Source organism: Ceratina calcarata, unplaced genomic scaffold (assembly GCF_001652005.2).
Source record: "Ceratina calcarata isolate Rehan_Ccalc_2016 unplaced genomic scaffold, ASM165200v1 scaffold291.2, whole genome shotgun sequence".
NCBI classification, from domain to species: domain Eukaryota; kingdom Metazoa; phylum Arthropoda; class Insecta; order Hymenoptera; family Apidae; genus Ceratina; species Ceratina calcarata.
This window is the reverse complement of record NW_017151492.1, coordinates 730,040-756,750: the sequence shown is the minus strand read 5'-3', so window position 1 is coordinate 756,750 and position 26,711 is coordinate 730,040. Positions and strand designations below refer to the sequence as shown.

At 44.1% G+C, this 26,711-nt stretch overlaps 2 protein-coding genes across 7 annotated transcripts in view; both read right to left on the bottom strand.

Moving 5' to 3' along the window:
* Positions 1 to 7,325, bottom strand: part of Nmnat (nicotinamide mononucleotide adenylyltransferase) — an 11,194-nt gene extending 3,869 nt beyond the window's left edge. Inside the window, exons 1-5 of one of the 2 annotated variants that reach the window (XM_026812607.1) lie at positions 6,940 to 7,325; positions 6,257 to 6,666; positions 6,075 to 6,176; positions 5,823 to 5,989; positions 2,050 to 4,851 (exon numbers count right to left, since the gene is read on the bottom strand). In XM_026812607.1, coding sequence (XP_026668408.1) covers positions 2,085 to 4,851; positions 5,823 to 5,989; positions 6,075 to 6,176; positions 6,257 to 6,666; positions 6,940 to 7,261 — 3,768 coding nt within the window. In that variant the 5' untranslated portion in view covers positions 7,262 to 7,325 and the 3' untranslated portion in view covers positions 2,050 to 2,084. Of the gene's footprint in view, positions 1 to 2,005; positions 4,852 to 5,822; positions 5,990 to 6,074; positions 6,177 to 6,256; positions 6,667 to 6,939 lie in introns of those variants that run through there. The other variant, XM_018022641.2, reaches the window with a different exon arrangement.
* A 7,632-nt stretch (positions 7,326 to 14,957) lies between these two features.
* Mxd (MAX dimerization protein) overlaps positions 14,958 to 26,711 on the bottom strand; it is a 181,146-nt gene continuing 169,392 nt past the window's right edge. For all 5 annotated transcript variants that reach the window (XM_026812618.1, XM_026812619.1, XM_018022654.2 and 2 more), the window contains exons 7-8: positions 22,230 to 22,366; positions 14,958 to 20,180 (exon numbers count right to left, since the gene is read on the bottom strand). In XM_026812618.1, the coding sequence (XP_026668419.1) occupies positions 22,230 to 22,366 (137 nt within the window). In that variant the 3' untranslated portion in view covers positions 14,958 to 20,180. The remainder of the gene's footprint in view (positions 20,181 to 22,229; positions 22,367 to 26,711) is intronic.

Here is a 26,711-nt window from a genome sequence, read left to right as displayed (position 1 = left end):
ATCGACGACTCGTAAATTTTCGAACTGCTGACCGTTTTCTGTCCGCCCGATCGAGACTTCTCTTTCCTGGGACTCCTCGCTCTCGAAGATTTCGATACAGTCTTGTAAAACGTTTCATCCGACTGAGTGCCTGAATCGGTGCACCTCTTTTCCAATTTCTCGACCTTCTTCACTCGTCTCTCATCGCTTTCGTCTTCGTACACGCGAATAGGTTCGTTCTTCGTCTTCCTGGGGCTCTTGCGCGAATTCACGACGGACTTCACGTACTTACCATCGATTTCCAGGCTCGTGTCCCTCTTTGAAGATTTTTCGTCGATGGTCAAAGAATCATCGGAAAAATCTTTCGATCCGTCGTCGATTATTTCTTGTATCTTCACGGTGCTCTCGTCGCTCACCGACGACGGAACAGGTGATTGCACCAACAGGCTCAGTTTATCGATACTACCGTCCGACTCGCCCTTGTATATCGTGATCTCCCCTTTACCCTGTATCCCATTCTCGTCGACGATCAATGTTGCGCCGTCCTTATCGAAAGAATTGTGAATCATCGCACTGACTAACACTAAGACCTGCGTGTTCGAGCATAGAACACCGTCGTTGAGGAAGCCGTCCTGATCGTCGCTTCCCCTTCGATCGGCGAGCTCGTCTGCGAGGGGCGGAGCCTCTACCAAACTCTCAATAGAATCTGTCGATTGCTGTTTGTCTAATCGCGAATGTTTCTGTTTGTCCTGAACCTCGTCCTCGGCTGTGCCGTCCAAGCCGTACCCAGTGAGTCTGTAGTCCTCCTTGTCCACCTTAAAGTCGGATAAGGCGCATTCGTGGCGTCCACCGTGATCCATAGCCGATATCGTCGAGGACGAAACAGCCGAGGACGAGATCGATCTGTCGCGATCTTTGCTACTCCTTAATCCTACTTCGGCGATGTCATGCTCGACGCGAACTATATCTGTATCGTCCGACGCAGCTACGCTGCCTTTAACTTTGACTACCGGTCTCACGCTAGGTTTAACGAGATTCTCGCGTTTCGACGAGGTGGCGACGGTTGGGGACACCTCCTCCAGCTGACTCGACCGGGGCTCTACCCTGACCATCTTCCTGACTCTCTTATCATCGTCAGCGAAACCTACCTCGTCGAGGATCTGCGACTCGCCGGTTTCGGTGGCGATGATCTGTTTCGCGAGACCTGGATACGCGGCCTTCGCGGTCGTTACGTGTTTGGCGTTACCGTTCTCGGTGACTAGCGCGCTAATGAATTTCTCGCGCGCCTCCTCGAGACCGCCGGCGACGCCGGCGTGACGGGAGGAGACGCAGGCGACGTTCGTCGCGTTCTGGATATTCTTACGCAGAACGGCGTCAGGAACGTCGATGGATATTATTTCGATCGGACTCGGGGATTCCATGGTAACGTCGGTAGGCGACGGCGTGAGAAACGTGTTTTGATACTTAGGATCAATGGTCAAGTAATTGTTCGCGTTCGGCGAGGTCAGTTCCAACTTACTTCAGTGTCCAAGTAGATTGGCAGCGTGAAAAACAAGACACTATTTTTTACATGATCTTCGTTAGATTCGTGTTCGGTAGCAGTCCGATTCAAAGGCAAAGATGTTTCATCGATCTCTTTATTGAACGTATGATTTTTAAGGAATTAAAACATACTGATTTCTCGAAAGATGTTTCTACTTTAATGGAACATTCCTTCGCCCGTGAATCGGTAGTCTTACTGCATTTACCAAATTAAATATGACTATCCAAAAACGTAACAGAAGGTGTGTAAAATATACGATTATTAAAATTTATTCGTAATTACAGAAAATAAGTTGTAGAAATTCGACTTTAAAAATGGAAGACTCTTCATAGACTAAATTAATATATTGTATTATTTATACAAAACTTGTTAACCCTTTTAACACTCAATAAAGACAAATGCTTCACAAATATTATCCATATGTAAAAGTATGATAACAACATAATCTTTGTTTATACAGAGTGATTATATATGTACATATGTATAACANATATAATATCTTGTAACTCTTTTTGTTTGTAACTAATGTGAGCGATTTTTTTCGTTGAGTTTAATTCCTTCATTACAGTGCGGTTTCTTTCTCGCTGATTATCTTGATTCCATGCTTGGTCAAGATCATCTTCACCGTCTCGTTGTCCCTGACCTTCGGGTTTTCGATCCAATTCACGCCCTCCTGTATCTCGTCCTCCCTACCTAAACTCTCCGTCAGCGAATCCAAATTATCCGCGGAGTCCATGTATCGAACGTTGTCCGCCGACCTCTGCAACGATTTGCATCTCCTAGAACTCCTGGAAACCCGTATGTTATCCGCGGACCCAATCAACTTGTTGTTTTTCGGCCTGAGAACTTTCTCGTTACTCTTGGAAGACGGTTTCGCTAATTGGAGATTATCCACGGAGGAGTAGCGTCGTTTATCCTGAGAAACGTTCACAGGATCTTCGATCGGTTTCTTTTTTAACAAAGATCCCTTCCGATTCATGCGTCTTGTGCCACTGGCCAGGATGGCCACTTCGTCCTTAGGAATAAAATATTTACTATTATCCCACGTTTTCTTGGAAATTTTCGAATCGGAGATAGTGAAAGACTTCGATATTTGCTCCTCTCTGTCAGGCTCGCTCAGCTTTCGGTCGTCCATCGATTCAGAGAGACACTGAAAACCGCAGTTCTCAATTTCGAAGCTGTCTTCGTCCAAAGACGGATCGGTTATCGCGCTGTCACCGAACCTGGAGCTATCCTTGGGAAGACACATCGAGGAAAGGTCGAGTACATGGCTCATGTCCACGGGTTCTCTGGAGAACGACTCTTGATCGGGATACGTGGAGCACATCTTGCTGCAGATCTCGCAGACCTCGTACATCTGATCGCAATCCGCCGACGAACAGACCAAGTTCGGATCTATCCCGGCTGTCGATTCTTGCAAGTTCCAAGAGCTGCATATGTCGCATTCCGTCGAGTCCTCGTCGGCAATCGAACTGCAGTTCGAACGCAAAGTGTAGAAATTGTCGTGGACCGGACTGCCGATTATCTCCTCCGTAGCTAAGGACATCTCGTTCCCGTAGCAACAGACGGAACAGAATTCATCGGTTTGCATGTCCAGCTCGTTAGTCGTAATTAACTGAGAGGTGCTGTCAGCTTTCGAAGGATCTTCGTAGCAGACCTCCTGCATCTTCTTGAACGACTCGTAACTCTTCGATTTCTTCGAGAACATCTCCTCGCCCTTGGCTCGTCTTCTAGAAGCCGTCCTCGAATCGTTCGTCGTGATCACCGAATCCAAACTGCCCTTCAGTGGTTCGTCGTGCCGCTTCGCTTTCTTCATTCTCTCGTCGCCGACGATCGACGACTCGTAAATTTTCGAACTGCTGACCGTTTTCTGTCCGCCCGATCGAGACTTCTCTTTCCTGGGACTCCTCGCTCTCGAAGATTTCGATACAGTCTTGTAAAACGTTTCATCCGACTGAGTGCCTGAATCGGTGCACCTCTTTTCCAATTTCTCGACCTTCTTCACTCGTCTCTCATCGCTTTCGTCTTCGTACACGCGAATAGGTTCGTTCTTCGTCTTCCTGGGGCTCTTGCGCGAATTCACGACGGACTTCACGTACTTACCATCGATTTCCAGGCTCGTGTCCCTCTTTGAAGATTTTTCGTCGATGGTCAAAGAATCATCGGAAAAATCTTTCGATCCGTCGTCGATTATTTCTTGTATCTTCACGGTGCTCTCGTCGCTCACCGACGACGGAACAGGTGATTGCACCAACAGGCTCAGTTTATCGATACTACCGTCCGACTCGCCCTTGTATATCGTGATCTCCCCTTTACCCTGTATCCCATTCTCGTCGACGATCAATGTTGCGCCGTCCTTATCGAAAGAATTGTGAATCATCGCACTGACTAACACTAAGACCTGCGTGTTCGAGCATAGAACACCGTCGTTGAGGAAGCCGTCCTGATCGTCGCTTCCCCTTCGATCGGCGAGCTCGTCTGCGAGGGGCGGAGCCTCTACCAAACTCTCAATAGAATCTGTCGATTGCTGTTTGTCTAATCGCGAATGTTTCTGTTTGTCCTGAACCTCGTCCTCGGCTGTGCCGTCCAAGCCGTACCCAGTGAGTCTGTAGTCCTCCTTGTCCACCTTAAAGTCGGATAAGGCGCATTCGTGGCGTCCACCGTGATCCATAGCCGATATCGTCGAGGACGAAACAGCCGAGGACGAGATCGATCTGTCGCGATCTTTGCTACTCCTTAATCCTACTTCGGCGATGTCATGCTCGACGCGAACTATATCTGTATCGTCCGACGCAGCTACGCTGCCTTTAACTTTGACTACCGGTCTCACGCTAGGTTTAACGAGATTCTCGCGTTTCGACGAGGTGGCGACGGTTGGGGACACCTCCTCCAGCTGACTCGACCGGGGCTCTACCCTGACCATCTTCCTGACTCTCTTATCATCGTCAGCGAAACCTACCTCGTCGAGGATCTGCGACTCGCCGGTTTCGGTGGCGATGATCTGTTTCGCGAGACCTGGATACGCGGCCTTCGCGGTCGTTACGTGTTTGGCGTTACCGTTCTCGGTGACTAGCGCGCTAATGAATTTCTCGCGCGCCTCCTCGAGACCGCCGGCGACGCCGGCGTGACGGGAGGAGACGCAGGCGACGTTCGTCGCGTTCTGGATATTCTTACGCAGAACGGCGTCAGGAACGTCGATGGATATTATTTCGATCGGACTCGGGGATTCCATGGTAACGTCGGTAGGCGACGGCGTGAGAAACGTGTTTTGATACTTAGGATCAATGGTCAAGTAATTGTTCGCGTTCGGCGAGGTCAGTTCCAACTTACTTCAGTGTCCAAGTAGATTGGCAGCGTGAAAAACAAGACACTATTTTTTACATGATCTTCGTTAGATTCGTGTTCGGTAGCAGTCCGATTCAAAGGCAAAGATGTTTCATCGATCTCTTTATTGAACGTATGATTTTTAAGGAATTAAAACATACTGATTTCTCGAAAGATGTTTCTACTTTAATGGAACATTCCTTCGCCCGTGAATCGGTAGTCTTACTGCATTTACCAAATTAAATATGACTATCCAAAAACGTAACAGAAGGTGTGTAAAATATACGATTATTAAAATTTATTCGTAATTACAGAAAATAAGTTGTAGAAATTCGACTTTAAAAATGGAAGACTCTTCATAGACTAAATTAATATATTGTATTATTTATACAAAACTTGTTAACCCTTTTAACACTCAATAAAGACAAATGCTTCACAAATATTATCCATATGTAAAAGTATGATAACAACATAATCTTTGTTTATACAGACTGATTATATATGTACATATGTATAACATTATTAAATATTCTTAAAAATAGAACAGAGTATTAACAATTATTTTTTAATTAACTTTTCACGCCATTTAAACTGTAAAAACATTTATGCAATGTGTATTGCATTTATATAACGAATGTTGAATATTTTTAGTCCTCTTTAGAGTTTATCTTATAGATTATCGGCAATTAAACATAAATAACGCGTCGATATTATTGAGAATTAAAAGGGATAATTGTTGATCAGAAAATATACAGATACTTTATACAAAGACTTTACAATATCTTATTAGATTAACCAATTCTGTATGTTCTGACTCACCAACTATGTGGAATATGAATGCTATAAAAATATATACTTCTCATACAAAATACATAAAAATAAATTCTTGTTTACACCTATACTGAAGCATACCCTATTAAGTCTCGCCGCTTATTTATGTAAATTATCGTTACAAATGAATTACGTTTAGACTCACATTGATGATGCTGTTGATTTCGCGTCATAAATCCCGTGTTTATAGACATAATCGATCACAGCATCTGGTAAAAGATACCTGACACTCTCACCTCGTTTTAATGCCCTCCTTATCCTAGTTGAGCTGACTTCGTTCGGTATCCACTCGGTCACTATGTATATATTGTGCTGCAGAGAAATAGATCACGACAAAAGTTAAACAAATGCAAAAATCATACACGACGAGCATAAGCGTAGTTAAATATCTAGTTACCATGTGTTTCGATAAAATATCTGAATCATATATAAACTTATTCGGATTAGAACCTTCTCTTGTAATAACCACGAGACCATGTTCTCCAACAATGGAATCAATCTGCAAATTGAAAGGTATAATGTATATTTTTTTTATTAAATCAATGTAAATCCATTAAATTACTTAGCATATTAGCTTACATCTTCTTCAGCCCAGAGATTGTAAACTCCGAAACTCTCTAGTAAATCAGCACCACATAACAGTTTAATTTGTATCGGTGTACGATCTGTACTGTTTTTCACATTTTCTGGAATCCATTCAAGATCTTCCGGTGGTACGTTGAGTTTAACATTATTCGAATCAAAGAGCAATGAGTTCAATAAGTTCTGGTGATGCTGCAAACATATCCTGGTCTTTGTCCAACCATTCTGTCTGGTTTCCCAAGCGCTTAGTTGAATCCAATCACTGTTTTGCAAGGCCAGCCTTAACATAGCACACCTGTGTGTCGCACTAGCCAGTTCTTTCTTAGCATAAGCATCGTGTACAGGAGACATTATCCCACCAACTACAATATGCGTTCCCATCCTGTGAAGATGGTCCCTGGCAATTTCTGTAAATAAAAGATTATGTACAATCGAACACAATAAGTCTGACTTAGAAGCAGTATTAAAATTGAATTTCATAGAAGAGAATTCGATGATTGTATAGAAGTCTAATCCGAGTTCGTAACAAGCAACTGTATTGTTTACATTTCTTATGTTAACAATGCTACAGTTCATTCAGACAACGAAGTATGACATTTTTATAAAATAAATCTAAGATGCATATAACCAAGCTTTTCGTAAAGACTCGATATTGATTGTAAGCAATGATATATATGTACCAAACATTCTTAAATGCATGTTCGTCGGAGGGTTATAACTGCCACAGGACATAAGAATAACACGCGTTGGTGCCATTTTTTGGTCGTCTGTCCCGCAGCATGTGATGACAACAGTCTTACTGTGCTGAGTGAACCCTCTTCTTGTCGTTATCTGCTGGCGGAACGCGAAACATTTAGGTTGATACGTAATAATGCGAGATAGATCGTTACGCAGACCACCGTAACGGGCGACCACACCGCACGAACTGCACACTGGCTGACGTATCAGCCATATTTGAGACGGTCGCACGACGGGAGTCAACTGAGAAATTTTTCTGAGCATAATCTCAACGAGTAATATCTTCTACGCTCATTAAGATCTACATTATCATGTATCTTTATCATTTTTTTTGTAGATACCGACGACTACACTAGTCAATCAGCTAATTTATAAATGCTAGTCAGTTGTTAATTTGATGCAAGTCTGGTATCGCCATTTCGGTTTTAAAAAGTTCTGTCAGTTAGGATCCACTGTATTGACTTAACACAAAATTCATCTATATCGGTAGTATTTGACTCGTGGAAACGTCTATTGTTTCGTGCGAAAGGGAAATGATAAAAGATGAACTCTAACTCACTTACTGAATCTGAATCGGTGGAACTGTGTGGACATTTGTAGTGAGTAAAATTAACGGCTATTTTGGATGACATTTGCATGCTATTTGTATCATTTTTGACGAATGTAAGATAAGATAGCATCCCTTTTTATTCAAATATGTGAAGGGCAAGAAATACTTTTTCTTAACTTTCTTCCAAACGTAAACCCTGAATTAGAAATTTTTTGTGCAAGTCCAATCATTCACATTCGTTACAAATCTCCCAGGTAATACGCACGCTTATCATCGTTTATTTCAAATTCTAGCACGGACGTATCTTCAGGATGAGTCAGCAGTGTCGACGGTATTAGCTTGCGGAAAGGTATTCTTGATTATTCTGCGATAGGTGAGTCGTAAATTTTCCACGCCGCGGGTTTATATCTCGAGAAAGTTGACTACGAGATTGAATTATGAAATTACAAAATATTTTCTCGATACCATCTAATGACGTGATATTAATCTCCGCAACAGTAGAATTTCCTACAGTTTAAATTAATAATTATTTATTTCCTTAACGACAAACCAAGGAAAATAATTCAATAATCTTTATGCATAAATATAATTTGAAACATTTATTATTCGTGAAACGAAGAATCGAAAAATGTTTTTAACAGTGCATACAATTGAAGCTGTTTCATTGACTGCACGTACTATTTCGAGGAGACAATTTTAAGCGAGATGCTCTTTATTCAGATTTCCTCATTTGATTAGAATTTGCCACTATTTATTTTAAATAGTGTCAGTACATTTATTTTTATAATGTTTGGTGTTATTAGTGAGTACTTTAATTGTAATTGAAGAATGCCACATTTATAAAATACAAGAGAGAAGAGTTTAAGGTAAGTGAAACTGAAGAATGTTATACATATATTATATAGTTACTTTATAATTTCCTGTGTGCGTTTTATTTTAATTCATATGAGAGTTCAAGAAGTATTTGAGAAATTGTATATACATGGACCAAGGAATTTTCTTCTTGATTCTTCCTTTGATGGACGCAACTCCTTTTTATTTCTATCTTTAAGCGTTTCTCTTGTATGAAACGGTACTATTGACATTTACGAGATCACAGAAGTCTGAACGCTCGCGTCCCGAAATATAACCAGTTTAATAATTCCAACTATCCTTGGCCCGAGATCGAATCCATCCCTGCTGATCGTCGTTTTGTTTACATACCTTCGGTCAAGTAGACTCATCTCAAACAGAGCGATGATATCGACTATTCTATATTTGCCATTACAATGTGAAGTATTAAAAAATGCAACAACGTGTTGATTAAGATCTATTCTTACTTCAAATACCAAAGCTTAATCTCCAGCTATTCAGTCGCTTCAGTAGAAGTTTTTTAACTAGGACAAAGAATTCTATTTTGCAGCGGGAAAAATTCTATGTAGACATCCACCACTGCTGTTTCTATTTTTTTTTAAATGTCCCGTAACTTTTACATCATACACGAGTTGAAAGTTGCACCGGATAGTAGAGGGTCAAGTGATAAAATGAAAAAGGCGTATTTTTACGTGACTGATACGAAATGTGTTAAGTAGCGCGTGCTCGTGATGCATGCTTTCGCAGAACTCGGTCGCCCGGAGGCCGAAGCTCGAAGGGCTCCGGGCTCCGCTGCGGCTTGTTGGCTGTATTTCGCTTCGAGGGGCCGATTGCGCTCGCTGGTCGTAATTAGTGGGGTGCGTAGCAACGCGAGCTTCACCGTCGTTACGTCACGAGCCCCGGCAGAGGTGGACGACAGGCATCCTTTGTGCGGAGGCACACACGCTTCTCTCGAGCCAGCTAGGTCTAATGACGTCACGCGCGTTCGTTCTCCCCGGGTCTTCCATCCCGTCGATCCAATTCGGTGACGAACTTACCCCCTGACGTTCCCAGATCTTGTTACACTCGTCGAGTACTCGCGGACGGGAGTATTTTTGCCGTCGGAACAGGCGGATGCGCATGTTTCCTCCGGATTGAACTCGGGGATGAGCACTTGGTTTTTGTCCGGTACCTCTCGTCTCGCGTTTCTACTATTCTGGGATTGCAAGCGCACTTTCTTTAGGGAAGAGGAACTCGCAGGAGATGAACTCCGCTGAATTAGCGCCCGCTTCGGTTTCCAGCCGAATTGAGATTCTCGCGCAGACTTAGCGTCACGTGTTAGATAATAATACGTTTGAACAATGATATCAACATGATTTGAAGAAATTTTAAAGGCAGTATTTGAAATCATTTTGTAGCTAAATGAATATTTGATAATTTCGCATTTCCATTATGGGTATTATACTTACTTCAACGATATGTATGCGTAAATATCCATCGTTCGATATGCTGAACTGGTTGCACGCACTTTTGCGCATTATTTATCAGGGGATTTGCGAATATACGAAGCGCGATGCATAATTATTGTACATTAAATGCGTGCCATGATCAAACAGTTGAATATTTTAGTACTTCGAGGCATTTCCATTCTAAAGCGGAGCTGTGTACACTTAAGCTCATGCTCACGCAACCGGTCCCGGACTAATTCAATAATCTGGCATATTGGCAGGATAACGGGTCCGTGTGCGTACGCGTTATCATATCGGCGTCGCGACTCGATCGCGGCTCATAATAAATTAAAACCCTCGGCCCTAGGAAAGAACGGGCGATGGTACCGTAATTTTTGCTCACGAGTTAGAAATCAATACTCTGATACGGTTATAAATCCAGGAGATGGCGACAGAACGCGCGTATCGCGTTTGATCTTTCGCGCTCAGAACAGAGAAAGGCAGGCGAAATCGCACGGAGGAACAAATAAAAACGCGAGATCGACACGTGCGCGCCGAAAGATAACTTATCTTCGAAGCCGTAAAAATAACCAGGACCGTAACGCGACGCGGATTTCAATTTTGCCACGGCTGGCCTCGCGGTATGCATTGCCGTTTCGAATTCCAAAGAGAAGAACACATTCGCGATCGCGTAAAAACAGATAGCGCGGATCATATTGAATCTCGCTCGAGATCTAGGCTTGGGCACTACAGAGGAATGAGAAACTGTTGTAGCATTTTCTTTCTCCACGTTGATTCGGAGCGAGTGTGTAAAGGGGAAGTAAAAAGGACTCACGGATCATAATAATACACAAATTTTATTTTATTCATTTTTTTCTTCCCGCAGAATCGAGGAAATCATTTCTTGAGAGAACAAAACCTCTGCAATATGAATAGCAGTTACAAGTAAATATTTACAATAATATAAGTGGTTGCCTTTCTTTTTTTTTTGTGATTTTTGCTTCATCATCTGTTTCCTGTTTTCTCTGTTTTCTGGTTTATTACTCCTACTTTCGCACTGTTAATGATAATCGATAATGATAATCAATTAATTAATTAAGAATAATAATGATAATTATAAGAATCGTACTGAATCATCATACATCCACCCGGTAAATGGAGGTTCGATCGTAGGCATACCAATCGATCATTATCGAATCGTGACAATATTGACAAATTGACAGAACGTGCCTTCAGTTTTTGTTTAACTTGCTTTGTAATCCATTTCATTTCTATTCCTACCTCAGCCCTGACTTTGCAGTTCGTTAGTTTCATCGTTTCACGCATTATACCCGCCTTTCGCGCCTGTTCTTACTCACATCATTTTCACCTCCAACACATTTCTCTTTGCTGAAACTCTCAATTTTTTAGGCGTATATATCCAGTAACACGCGCACCAAGATCTCTCTTCGTCCTCTCTCTTACTTACATTCTCTCACGTTTTCTACCAGTATTTCGCCTAACGCATATTCATATGTTCTCCGAACCCTCCCAAACTTTTGTTCAAAGCCCTGCTTCAACCTTTCATCATTGTTTCTTCGCTACCCACTTCCCGTTGGTTTTCGCGACACTGTCGAAAATTTCGGCGAGTATCCCGAACACTCCACGCCCGCTTCTCTTTCTTCATTTTATTTTTATCAGTTCGTTAAGATTAAGTTCGCTAAGCATCCCCTAACCGTTGATTAAATGCTCATCGCGACGAGAGATTTACTCCCTGTCTCGGTACGGTGAATCACTCGTTTCCTGTTCTCACCCCTCCGTTCCATTCTCCCTTGCACATACGCTCCCCCTCCCTCTCTCTCTCTCTCTCTCTCGCTCTCTCATTTGATCCGTTCCGTTTCGCGAAAATTCTCCTGGATCTCCAGCGCAGGCAATCCTCTTCCGCGCTCACCTGTCCTGCGCGATTCCCTCATCCCTTTTTCCCATCCCCACACGCTCGCTCCTGTTTCTCCCCTTCTCAAGCCGTTTCGTCGGTTTAAAACCGCTCTCGTATGCTCACCCACCTCTCGAGGATCGTCCTTGCCCGGGCTCTCGTCGCCTCCTCTCTCCCACCCCCTCGCCTTCGCAATCTCTCGCCCCCGGGGGCCAGAGAGACGTTTTTTTGTTCGTGGCAGCTTTACGTGGCTCAACAACGACCGAGGAAAGGACCGCAGTTTTCGTCTGAAGGAGTATCGCCACGCGGCAATTGCGCGAACGCAACGTCGGCACCGTGAAACCTACGCTTTTACCATCCACCCTTTCGTTCCCTCTCGCCAGCCCTATCGTACCCCCTTTTTCTGGCTAACCCGTTACGCTCCGGTTCCTCGTCAGCCTTCAAGTTTCCCTTCAGCGAGTGGAATTCGAATTTTCGAAATGCCCTGAGATAAGGTCAGTTCGTTCAGGTCACCGGACGAGTAGAGTCAAATGCACCGGGACGTCAGGACCGTTTCCTCCCTCGGAAAGAGTCCCCGGAAACGGCTCTGCTCGCGGCTACTCTGGTGACGGGATTAAATACATACATATGTAGAGAGTTTATTAGCGATCATCTGCCGCGACGATCTCGCTCGTCAATAGAAATCTACTTGATTTCGCTATGAGAAATCACTGATCGCGTCCGACGCTAGAACTTGGGAAACTTTCGGCTGCGAGGAATCGGTGACTCGGTTTTTAACTTGCTACGAACGATCCTCGAGTTACAAATCGTTTACAAATAAATCTACGCGTGATAACTTCTGTGGTTGGGTGGAACAGGAGACGACTCACTCACATTCTCCTCTCTCTCTCTCTCTCTCTCTCTCTCTCTCCCCATCTCTATCTCTCCGTTTCTTACGAAATGTCTTTTGTTGTTTTTTGTCTGTTTCATCGTTTTCGTTTTGTTACTTTTTTTTGGTATTTTGTTTTCTCTGAAAAAGAAAAGCCACCTCGTAATAATAACACGTTTCGACGACGCGCTGTGTTGGGTTATTAAAATGGTTCTGTTGACCGTTTTCCATGTTCTCCTTTCATCGTCGTTACTCGCCTTGAACTTTTCCACGACGGACTTCGTCGTTTTCGATTTTTCTCGTTTTCATTTTTTTTTTTTTTGTCGTTAAATAGTAATCATCTAAACAATGAAAGCGGCAAAACGTCTCGAGGAAAAAGGTGTCCCTGAGCGCGACGGAGGGAGACGACGACGACACAATGCTTCTTTGGGAGGGAGAAAAAAGACCGCTCGTCGCCCTTCGTCGTCTTCGTCCCTTTCACGCCCACGATTATTTTTTTTTTTAGTCGCACCTGCGCAGGACTGCGTGACACGTCCAGGTTACGGTGAAAAGGATTAACTATAATATGCTCGATGATACCGGTTTCGGAAGGTTCTACTGATTCGCTCCTTTTAACTTTTTACTTATTTTTCTTCCGCCCGTTCGTTCGTTCGTTCTTCTTGTTTCGCTTCTAATTTCATTTCGGTTCTTTCATTTAACTTTGCTCAGTTTTGTTTTCTTTTTGGCTGCTCGAAGAAAGAGTACGTTAAGACGAGATAGTCCGGACGGACCGAGTCCGTCCTGCGCAGGTATTCGTAAAAAGAGGGACGCTCTTCTCAAAAAGTTGCATCATTTGTGAAATCGCATCAACTAAGTTCCTATGTTCTTTAAATTCTTATTACAAGTACGGTAGTAATAGTAGTAGTAGTAGCAGTAGTAGTAGTAGTAATAGTAGTAGTAGTATTATTAATAGTAGGTTTTCTTCACTTTTTTTTATTCGTTTTTATGTTTAAGCATTTTTTTATCGTTTAGTTTTTCTGGTTCTGATAATCTAATAGACATCTAAAAATAACACCCATTTTTTCATTATTATTTCATATTTGTATTTTTCCTCCTTATCTTCGTCCATCATCTTTTTTTTTGTTTTTACTTTTAGTTTATCGATCAAGTATTACTTAAAGATTCCTTAAACGTTAGACTGAGGGCCGCGTGATACGCACAGTGAGCTCAAGCGTTTCGCGATCGATTTCGCTGTGTTCGAGGGGAAAATAAATGAAGAAACAAAACGTCTGATCTCTCGGTGGTTTCCGTTCCAGAGCCGCGTCGTATAAATCGATTCTATTCGAACGAATCGCGTGTTCGTCTTCGGAATTGGAAAAGGCGCGTTTCATTCTCAATTAAACGCATAAAACTCGACGGTAGTTTAGAACGAATGACGAACGTTTATTTTTTTTTTCTTATTCTCACCCGGCGCGACACCGAGAGACGATCGAGTGATCGAAAACTTCGTGACACCCTTGAGCTCGGAACGAACCGCAGCTTTTGCGTACCATCGTTTGAATTATACACCTTACATATATTTCTAGCGGCTGGAGTAACAAGTTTTTTTGTTATTTTTCTCGTCCGTTTTGTCAGCTCAATACTGGATTCAATTCATATTGCTGCTGTTATGATCTGTGCCCACACCGTCGTTCGCGATAAATCATTCACGCTAATTAACGCTAACGTCCAATCCCTCCCCGAAGCTTTGTCTCTGTCTCTTTTATTTCCTCCCCTTCAATCCCTCCTCACACACGTGCCTGAGACTTTCCCAGATTTTTATGCGTCGGTGCATCGATCTTTCCCGTTTACGCCCTCTCGCCTTCTTGATTCACCCTCCCTGCCAGCCCTCCCCCTCCCCAACCCCCCCCCCCACGCGTTTCTCTGCTTCCCCGAATTTTCTTCTCTCCGTGTTAATTTTAATATCACATTTTCATGGGAACAGACTGGCCCGATATATCTCTAAAACGTAAACCAGTGGTCATTGATTGATTCAACCAATTGCACAATTTTCACTTCTGCTTTTTATCCGCTGCGAGGCGTTCGACGTTTATTTAAAATAACTAAAAACTACAAAATATACACGCATATATATATATATAATAATAATAATTTCGACCATCGTGAGTTTTCGAAGGCTCCGAAGTACGAATTCATAGTACGAAACGTTTCACGTCAATTTTGATTGACTCGGTATTAAAAGACGGGGAATACAGTTGAATAAAAAATAGCGAGGGTGGTTTGGAAACACGCGAGCGCCACGTTGAGTTATCAAAAAATCAGCATTGACGAATACAAACGTCAGCCGGTGTCCAATTTGAGTTCTTTTTTTTTTTTTCCTCGATGTTTCATCGATCCTTGATGGACGAAAACAAATTGCAATACATCGGGCGAGTGTGTCCCTGTTTAATATATAGAATACATACATCTTTATCTTGCTACAAGGTACTACGAACCCAGATTAAAAAACGATAAGATCCATCGTTTTTCTTTTATTATTATTATTTATTTCTTTTTGTGTGTGTGTGTTTTTTTTAAAGAGATGTTTTTACGGCACGTACAACGACTGGATGGCAACGACGAAACGAAAGCAAAAGTTCGCGAACGCGTGAAAAGACCGTTAAAGAGAAAAAACGAATATACATATATAGAAATAAGGAAATAATAAAGAAAGAACAGAAAAAGAGAAAATAAAACATAAAATAGGAATTATGACTTTCGCGAAGGTGCGTTCATCAACGATCTACACGTTCAAGAGACACACACATTCATCGTTAATAATCACTTAATGAAACTTCTTACTTGTAAAATGTTAATTATTTGTTTTTTTTCGTTTTTGTTTGTTATCCCTCCCGCCGACCTCCCTCAAATAGGTCTCCCTTTTGTTGCTTTGCAGACGTTTGTGTAATTTTCTTTATGCTTTTTTTCTCCTTTCTTTGCGTGTAGTTTTTTTTTTTGGTTGACTTTTTGCATTATCTTTTTGCTCCGTGGTGGTTCTTGGTGGTTCCCTCGTTCTACTCCCGCCCAAGCCCCGTGTCACCTTCTCCTCCCTTTTCATTTCTTTCGCTGAATATTCGTTTTCATATCGTCCGCCAGAAAAAAAGAAACATCCGTAACTCGTCGCTCGTGAATTATCGTTCTCTATCTCTGTCGAAAATCAACGGCGTGTAGTCGTCTCTCTCCTTATCCTTTATCTTCTTCGCCTATCGACTTTGGCAAACGACAGTCAACACGAAATTGCAATTCCCGGTTAAAAATAGAATAAAGAAGCTCGAATAATTGCGAACGGATGCTGGACGATAAATCAATCGGTTACGTTTCTCCATTGCCGCTAAAGCGATGTCGCGATCCGTGATAGCACGGGCATCGGCGAAGCAGTGTTCGATCAGATGAATACACGCTTTGAAGAAAAGTAAAGAAAAAAAAAAGAAATTAGCCAATAGAGACCGCGATAGATGTTCGTGAAAAGTGTTTAGCATAACGGACAGTGTACGTTTCCAGAGAGAAAGAGAGAGAGATGGAGAGATAGAGAGATCGAATAAATAGAATAAATTACGTTAAAAGATCACGTATCGGCGATGGTTTGCCCGTTTTTCGCCGCCAATCGATCTGGGGTGGCGCGTGCACAAGCGGAAAACGAAAAGAAGGGCAGGGTCCGCCGCGAAGGAGGCGTTCTTGAGAGCTTTCCCCCGACGGAAAACGATCAGCATCGAGACTCCGCTCGATCGCCTGAACTTTTTGAAAGGACAGACGAGGGCCTTTTCAACGCGCGATCGTTTCTCCTTCTACTTCTATTTCTTCTTCTTTTTCCACTTCGTCCTCCTCGATTGATCTCGAGTCCCACCCGGTTTATATTTAATGTGTGTACACGGCCGCGGTGGTAAATCTTCTGCATCAACCAATATGATTGCGTTTCAGCTATAGAATATGGTCGATTGTTGATACAACAACGACTGTACGGGAGTATCGTTTACGTTTAATATTAAAAAATTGCGGCTCGCCTCGCTGAAAATATCTCATTCGGCTTGGTCGCAGTTTCTGGTGGGATTCGAGACTCGATTTCGAAACCCCCCCTCCCGGCCCCCTTCTTTCCTCGCGTTTATCCATTCGATTTCCGTTTATTCAACGTACAATACTCGAAAACGTCTCCCCCTTCTCGTGTATTGGCTGTCGTTTGCCTTTTCGCTGATCTCTTATTTTATGCTTTCGTTTCTCAGCTCCGGATGTGATCTTTGTTGTTGCTATCCGAATATCCGTAATGACCTCTTTTTCATGTCGCAATTAAAATGGAGAGTATTACCCGCGAGAAAATTTCGCACTCGTTCTCCGTACACCCCGGTTCCCCTAACCATCCCATCCCGAGATCTTGAGACCCGTAAAAAAGATTAATTTTTTTTTCCCCGTTTTTATTTCCTTACAAACTAACGCCGTTTTAAAACCGTTTTGTTTTTTATTTTGTTTTGTTACTTTTTAATCAGAGATCACTCGTTACTTTTGGTAATCAGTCTATCTGGTCTGCGTAAACCTAGCCAGAAAACTCGACTCGAATAACTCCGCCGCCTCGCTTCCTCGACCCAGGAAATGGGATCGATCTCCTGTCAGTCCGTTACTGAAAAACCTCGAAGGGAACGAACGACGCTTTGACAATTTTTTCAACCGAAACGTGAATCGTTCCTCGCCCCTTGTTCAACCATTAGAAAACAGTTCCTTCGAACGAACATAGTATAATTTCCCGATTGCACCAATTAAGGCCGCTCGAACGATCGTTTCCAAGATCCGAAATCCGAAACGGTGGAATAGAAGTCATTGACCGTAACCCGTTAGCTTTTCCCCGGAGAAGTTCTACTCGAGCCGCAAAGTGGAAACTCCGAGTTCCTAACCAGGCAGTCGATCTCTGTCCCCCGAAGCGATCGTGTTGTGTAACAGGCTTCCCATCGATCGATCCCCCTTCCCGGATCTCTTTGGACCCTTGTACGACCTTATTTTCTTCCGAAACGTTCCCCGCCGCGACATTTACCCCTAATTAGCTTCACCCTTCTCGCCGCGCGCCGTTCCTCTTTCGCGCACGCCAGAAGCACTGCTGCTACCCGGTCTCGTGCTCGCGTACTCCGCGTACGTTTACACGCCTCTCGTCTTGTTCTCACTCCCGCCTACCCTCCCCGCCTATTTGTATCGTTTTCGCTGACACTAAGAAACGCCGATTTCTCGAAGGAAACAACGCGCGATCATCGCGCAACAACAACAGGTGTTCCTCGGTCCGAGCCTCGAACAAGCAACGAGGGACTTACAGGAATTTGTACTCTTTGAATGCGTGTGTTGTTACAACGAAACGATGCTCTTAAAACGTTCACTTATCACGTACTAAAGATTAACACGAGCCGCCCTCACCGTTAAAGGCGGCTCACCTCCCTTAATTATACGATCTTACGTAACGACGTGTTACGCGCTTTTTTAAACTCATTTTTTCGTTTTTTTTTTCTTTTTTTGGTTTATTTTAATGCTTTTTTGTGAGGATCCTTTGTCTGTGTGTGTGTATGTATATGTGCTCGACCGTGTGTCTGTATATGTGTACGAAATACACATGTTCTCACTTCAGAAGAGTATGTGTACGCTCTCGTTCCTCGATTTTCCCTCCCGTCCCCCACATCCTCTTTCGTTTCCGTGCGGTTTTTTCTCTCGCCCCCACCCTGGTCTCTAGTACGAGTGTACGCGTCGAAAGATGAAAGTTCTTACGGTTTCGTTAATTAACCATACCCGGTTCCCACAGAAATCTGTCGACAGGCCTACGTCGAGCTTGTTCGCAATTAACTTCCATTGTTCCCATACTTCCAGTTTTCGCCCGCACTCTTTCACCCTAGATTTTGCTAACTCGATATACATTCTACCAGAGCGATCGCTGTTTCTTCGTCCTCTTCTCTCTTCATCCCCAACTTGCTGCTTCACGTTCAGCCAATTCTTCCCGTTCAACTATTTTTATTTTCCCGCGATCATGTGGGTCGCAACGTTACGTGGGAAATGAAGGCTCCTCTGGCACGAGGTATGCGCTGAAGGCGTCCCGCGGATGAACGACATCTCGATCGTCGTACGGCGATCGAGAATAGTCGTGAAAACGTCACTCCTCGTTCGTACCTTCTTTTATGCATGTTTCTTCTCCGTTCATGCGAACATGGCGCATTCGCCCTTTGTTTTCGAGGGAAATGCAAATTGAATTCCATTCGGCGAGGACACCTTCGGGCCTTCACGATGCGTGAACAAAGAAGCGTGCACCTCTTTTCGTCGAAAGCGAAAATAAAGTTGAAAAATTAAATCTCGCCCGTCCCGAACGATGTTCCTCTGCGCGTTCGGTGAAGCGGACAGCGGCGGCGACGAAACGATGCTTTGACTCTTTTTTTCTTCCACTCGTCCCGTTCTTTTGAAAAGATAGAGCGGCGAATATTCTCGGTACTCCCGTCGCTTGGTATTTTATTCCCTCTTCATCCAACCGACGAAGCGCGTGTTCGATTCTCAAGATCTCGGGGGCGATCATCGTGATCGAAGAGGTCGACAAAGGTCTCGGGGATGGTGGGTGGAAGCTATGCTCCGCTCGGTGTTTCGCGCGCCGGCACGCGCTTATTGCTAGGATTTTCCACGAACTTCGTTGAGCACCGATCGATCAAGGCTACGAAAACGGTGATTCGTTCCAACCTCGCGACGTCTGATCAATCGTCGTTCTCCATATCGGGATCCCCGGTGATCACGCCGATCGATTCGATCTTCTCGTAAGGATCGATCCCCAAGAAAAACCGTACGCTGGATGGTCGACAGTTTTCCCTCCATGATGGTCTCGCGCCGAGAAAGAAACGCTCGGAATTCGCTTTTCGTTTCTCCATCTTACTCTCTTCCTTTCTCTCCCTCTCTTTCTCTCCCGCTTTCACTCGATAAATTTAGTCTCACTTAAAAATGTTATTTACAATACTTGATCGACAATTTACACGCGACACTCCGCTCGGTTATTCCTCTTCGCTCGTTTCTCGCGCTTCTTTCTCGTTCTCGCGTCATTCATCAGGGTAGCGTTTCCTCTTCTTACGTGTTTCCAGGAACAAGGATGGTTCCATTATTCTCGGTTCGCGGTCAAGTTTTAATCGATCTCCGAAGCATCACATACATTTATCAGTCGTTAACGATTCTCCAGCGATTCGGGTTATTCGAAGTCGTTTCTCTTGCCTCCTCTTCGTCTTCTCTCATCTTAGAGCGACCACCCACGTCAGACAAGGTGCTCGTACACGCGCGTACATACCGCGTTGGCACCCCCTCGAAACGGGCGTCGCGGCGCGCGTCCCGCGACCCACGGGTGAAAGGGTGCGCCAAGGGGTGATGCGTGGCTGCGTGTACGCTTACCGATAGCTCGCACGCCGTCAATCTTCGCGCTCCTCTTCCATGTTTCTTTCTTCCCTCGTTCGCCCAACCCCCTCGCTCGATGTCTCCTCGCCCTCTCCGTCCTCCGCTTTCTCTCTTCTTCCGCGTCCTCAAATGCTCTCCCTCCACGTTCTCCCGCCGCCACCGTGCCACCTCTTTGTCTGCAAATAGCCCAGAGGTACGGACGTGAGAATTTATTTGTCGACGATCCGTGTTGCTTTTTTACGTCTCCCTCTTTTTTCCACCGTTTCATCGCCCGCGCCCTCGCCCCGATGTTGCTACGTTCGGGGCGAGGCCGTATTCGTGAAGGAAAAAAAGAGGGAGAGATTTACGTCCTACAGTTTTCGTTAAATAACGGGATGTTTTAAAAATCCTTCGTGCAGTTCGAGAACAGTAGCTAAATTACCGTACGGATTTTTATGTCCCGGCGAAGATAGCTCCGCTCACGAAAAAGCAAATAACCGTGGAAGATAAGGAGACTCGCCTAGGAAAGGAACACAAATTGCAGCTGCACCTCGTGAAAACTGTCGGGAGTCCTACATTTTTCGACACGATTCTCGCTCTCCGAACGGCTGCATTATATTATTCCTCGGATTTTTAACGGCTTTTCAGAACGCCGTCCGCCGCAACGCAACGGTATGAAAATAAAATTTGCAATCTCGCTGAAGCCACGAGTTTCGTCAGTAATAAACCCGGGTCCCGGGTTTTTTAAACTTTCCATAGCGGCAGGCATTGTGCGTCTCGAAAACGAAATATACGCTTCCCCGGGGAACGGTTTAAGGAACACAGCGATATTTTTTTATTACACCGCGAATGGGTCCTTTTATTTTCACACGCCCGGCGCGCGTTACACTCTGTGTATTACAGTGGAAACTTTTCCTCCCTCACTCCCCGCTCCTTCGTTCGCTAGTTTGTTGCACGATAATTACGAATGAGCTTTGGAAAAACTACGCTGGCTACCTTATTCCCTTCGGGACAGTTAATCTACTCCACTGTCTGGTTTTGAGCATCCTTTTTTTTTTTTTCTTCATTACGCGTGTACAATTATCTTGGCCTCGGTTTTCGCGAAAAGACTTTTTTTCCGTTAAGAACCGTGTAAGTTAATGCTTAATGAATAGCCAGGTCGGCCCAGAAAAAGTAACGTTACGCGCGTTAGCTTAATTAAACTTCCCCCGAACCGTAGGGCCCTGCGAGCGAAACGTAAAATATTTTACTAGCCTGTTAACCGGCTAATGGTAATCATTAAAACGGTGAACAGAGTAATTCGGATGTAAACGTAATGATTCTGTGCAATGTGAAAAAGCGTCGTAGCCGCTTTGCCCTGGTTATTATCCGAATGTTCAATGCGCAAAGGGCGATGAGTGGGAGGAGAGTTTAAAAATAGTTTTTCCATGCCGAACATTCGCGTTTACGAGGTCCGGCTTGTAAACGCATTTACAAAATGGCTCCTATTCAGAAGGTGCCGTTAAGGATGCTCTTTCAACTGGAGCTCTTAACGCTATTAAATTTAGAACGTGACTTTAACGCTTCGTTGTTGAATCAGAAGGAGAAGAAAAAGGTCCGACTGTTTGGCTACCGTCGCGTTGTTACCAGCCGCGTTCTGAATATAATTAGTGTTACAAAAAACGCGGGATGAAAGGGCATTTAAGTCTACGACGGCGTATTTTGAATACGGGCTTCGAAAACCTGCTAGAAAAACTTTTGTGCAGCTTGCAATATCTGGAGGAATCGTGGAGCGAAACGAATGGAACGAGCGACGGGTGGCAGAAAGGATTTTCTCCTGTTAAAAAAAAAATCGAATGCCAATGCTTAAAATTCATTTTCCAACGCGGACGTTGCTTGTTAGTTCCGTGTTCCTCCTACGTGACTTTTTGTTCAGCCTTTTCGAGAATTTTTGATTAAACGCGTATTTCTCTACACTACCCGGCTCTTATCGATCCCGTATGTACGGGCGAATTTTTAATTAAAAAAATATCAATCTACTGCGTAAAATGGGAAACAGGAATCAAATTGCAAGCAACAATTTCATTTTTGGATTCGAATTGCTCTGAGGGACATCGAGCACGACGGTATATCAATTAACCGAGATTTTCCGTATGAGTCAATAACAAATTAGTCGCGTTAATATAGTTTCCAATGATGTTAAGCGATGGCTTTCGTTTTGCTCTATTGAACGATTTCAATGAATCCATATTATCCAGATTACCTACCTAAAGATTGTCCATCATTTCGGAGAGGGTCAGCCTGGAGGTGGACATTGCGACACCACTGTCGCTGCTGCTTTGCACGCTACTGTGATCATCGGTATCCGACTGGTTGCTCGTATAGCCGATCACATCTACTTCATCTGCAATCATAAAAACAGAAGGGACACATAAGTACGTTCCATTTGGTATAAATCGTTATTGCATTAAAACAATTGGGCAATTTCCTCGAGAAAAAAAAATGATATTCCATACGTTCCCCCCTAATATTACTTGTTTACTATATAGCTATCGTTTTCACGTCAGGACAGTCTCGATGTTACAAATTTTAGAAATAATACATCTGACACAATGTTATATCCTTGCGAGTTTGAACGAGTTATTTGGAAATCGCCGGAGGAGCGAACTATCAAACAGGAGACAGGAACCCCGTCGGATAACTCGCGTCATACGCGGTTATACACGGCGCGGAACGGGGGCTCGTTAGATAATTTAAAAAACGCAGGTGCACGGGACGCGTCGGTAGTAAATTGTAGATCCAATCGGACAGCTGTGGCTCGTAAATATAAGCGGCGTGGCAACAATCCCCGCGATTCAGGGGCGCGTTTGCGAATTCCGTCGGAATCGATACACAGACGTTTTCGAAATACGCGTCGCGGACCGCCTAGCTCTCTCGGTACACGTGCCGTACTACTACCTACACCGGCCGCCGGCCGGTCGGCGCGGTAAAGCTTTTCCTGCACGTGTACCCTGTCCAATAATCCCGTTCCTGGAATGCCAGCCAATTTTCGTATTTTACCATTTCATGAAAGCGCGTTCTCATCGGATATGCACGCGCGCTTCCACCACTATCGCGCCCTTCACCCTCCCGTGTCCTCGCGAAATTCGTTGATTCTCGCGTAATCCTCGCCCGGTTGTATAAGCTGGCTACCGTCGACGTAATTGGTGAAAAATACGCGCTCTCGGGGGTTATTGAGAGTAGCGCTCGATAATTTTCTTCGATTCCGTAGCTGAACCGGACGCACTTACAATTAGCGCGGTTGTTTAATTAAAACGATACCGGGGCAAGACTGTTAGCGATACGAGCGTCGGTTTTAAGGTTCCGGATGGAAAGCAAGAGACTCTGGACGGCCGGAGATACTGAAGTTAGAACGAGAAACCTAATTGGAGGATTTCGATTGGATTACTCTTTCATCTCGTTTTCTTTTCCAGCCTTGGAATATGTATCCCCTAAACAAGAAACTAAATGCTACGAATTTCGTGATTTGACTCTCGACTCATTACTAATTGTAAGTTCAAATCAAAGTGTGTAGAGATGGCTTTTGGCTTTTACACAGGATTACCTTCTAGTCGCAATTCCGTGTATCTCGCTTTTTCAACAAATAATTCGCAACATCTCGACGTATCTTCCATGGATATCGATTCGATGAGACGTTGCTACTGTATAGTTTATTTGATTGAAGTGTATTAAACAAAGTAATGGAATCAGCAGTTCGACGAAGGGTAGGTCGGTCCCGGAAGCCAGGAAAGTTCACTTAAAAAACTGTCACGACCGGGAGGTATAAAGAACTTCTCTACTGGGGATGATCAATTTATTCCCGAATCACCTTACAACGTTATCCGAAAATATCTTGGGCAATATCCATAAAGCTTCGGTCTCGCTCGCGAGGGGAGCTTATTTTCCCGTCGAAGGGAGAGGGCGGGGATCAAGGAATAATGGCTCGGCGACTGGAAGACAGCCCGGCAGCAGCCCAGCGGCAGCATTGTTCCCCCGAAAAATCCGTCGACCCTTTATCACGCGTCTCCTTGACCTGTAGCAACAACTTTCCTCCTCGGTCGTTGGACGTTGCAGGGAGCGGCGCGTGGGATTTTATGAATCGTAACTCGCAACGAAGTTCTCGTTAAACTAGTTTCACGCCGATCGAGCGACCCCTCGACCTTTCCCTGGCGCAGCCTTGCATCGAGAACGATTTTTACCCCACCGTTTTCTTTGACTCCATTTAACAGTCCACTATATATGCAGTTTTACAGAATAATAATCCTGCAAATTTCGTAATTTAGAAGCTTTCCGTCTAGGAAGAAGAGAACCTTCGAGCTTCATTAACTGCTGCTTGATAATAATTTTTTTATGCCTTCATCGTCCAGGTTTATCGTGGCAGCACATTATGATAATTCCCTTAATTATGCTAACGACGAAAGCACCTATCCGAGGGTAGTATTTGTAAATATCAGCAGCGAAACGGTTTCATTAAACGACGGTTTACAACCTATCTCGAGCTGTAATAACTCTTTTACGGCTACGAGAATTTGACATTACGTACCTCGGTTAGCCAGACGCTAGCGCGATTTGCCCGATGACATAATAATTAACAGTATCGCCTTATTACTTCGCCAGCGGAGAAGGGTTACGCTCGCGCATAATTACGTATTAATAGAAACACACGGACGCGTTACAACGCCGACGTAGCTCGAGGGCGGAAGGGCCGTGTGTCACGAAGTCTCTATAATTGCGCCTAAGGCGTCTCGCGATATCACTCGCGCCCGCTCGCTCGCTCGCTCGCTTGGAAATAGTCGATATTGAACTTGGCGATCAGTGTCACGATGAAACGGCCCTTAAGGCGGTAGACGTCACCGTCGAACGTATACCAGTCGAGCGCTCTCGTGGCTCTCTCCATAAAATATAACCATCGTCGACACCCACGCAACGCGCACACGCACACGTACGTCTAGACCGTACGTTCGTGGTAGTACATATGTAAATACACACGCGGATGGCACGGAAGGACGGGGGGAGAGAAAATAAAAAGCGATTGAAAGGGACAAGAATGGTGGAGTGCAAGCGTACCCGGCGTAAAGAAAGAAGGCTACAACAGCCTTGCGAACGTGTATTACGTACGTGGAAAAGTTTGATTGTGTCAGAAACGGCAAGAACGATTTTAAAGAAGGTCTATGCAATTTGCAAGCAGTATAAACCAGTGACGATAATCATAAAAAGTAAATGGTCATGCAGGAACTAGTTTTGCGACGAAATTACACTTTTGAAAGCAAAAGAGAGGCGATCGGAAACTTTCCGCCGATATGCAGAGTACGACCGAAGAACAAGCAAAGTTAAAGAAACGAACAAATTAAACAGCGGACAACGTGAGGACACGACCGAGGGAAATTACTGAAACTGAAGGACGAGGAATGGGATATAAAAAATTTAAAGAACGTATCGAACGGGCGCGTTGCTGCAATGAAAACGCGCCGTATGTCGGAGAGATGAAAAACAGATAAAACTCGATGAGAAAATGGTTCGCGGTAGGAAAATAGCGGTTGAAAAAATAGAGTGAAGGTGGAAAGACGACCGCGGTTAGCTACGCCCATGCGTGTATTCGCGAAAGTACACTCCCGCCCACGAGTTATCCGATAATTCTCAACTTTCAACCGAAGTATATTACGGCCACATCTCAATTCGTAATTGACGTTCAAATTCTCTGAATTTCAGTCGATTTCGAAACCGAGAAACTCGAGGACATGTCGTTTTAATTTTAATGCGTTGAACTGTTTATTTTGTAATTAAATTGGAAGACTAACGCTGGAGCAGAAGGAGTTTTCTTCGATTGTTCACTGTGAAATCCCGTTTTTGATTTAGAGATACATATTTCTTCGATTATACATTTTTTAACCAGCTGACTCGGTAATGGTAGCGCGGGTACGTCCATTGTCGCATTCTGGCCGCGGATCGTATAAATTATCAGAAAGATTTTATCACCGGGGCAGACAGGGAGGCAGGCTTTAGGGGCGATAGCGGTGCTGCGGAGAGAAATAAGAGTATATTTCGCCACGGCTGTTTCGCCTCCTTAGCGTAACGTATAGCCGCGAGCACAATGCCGGCTGCTACCAATAAGAAGTGTTTTGTCGACGAAACAAGCTGCCGTTCTTACACGTGGTATAACGCACACTCGCACCCGCGCTTCGTTCGCCTTTCTCCCGGTTTCCCCGGATCGTTAGGTCCCGCGGGAGAGCGAGAGACTACCAATCATATTTCTCGCGGAGCAGTTTGTCAGTTTCCTAAAGGCAACCTGGAAAATTTGTCGCTGTCCCGGGATGTGTATAGTACACGCGAAACGAGAGATCGCCAAATGAACCCTTCCAGTTCACGCTCTCTGTTTCAAATAATTTAGCATATTGAAAACGTGAGAAACCGTATTTCATTTCTGCCGATACTTCATACGACCAATGAAATTTATGCTCGTAACATATTTTTTTTTTGTCAACATATCGAAAATTTTTAATAAAAAATAGTGCACTTTTCTTCTAATTTCGATATTTAATGAGTTACATATGATTATATGGCATTTTATTGATGTTGACAAAATCCGACCATTCCACCGTCGAATCAGCGAACTTTTCGCAACAAATTTCGTTTTTCCTCAATAACTCCTAAACCCTTGGAGATACGGGAAAATTGCAAACGATCTTTCTTGTAGAGGACGACGAGATCTA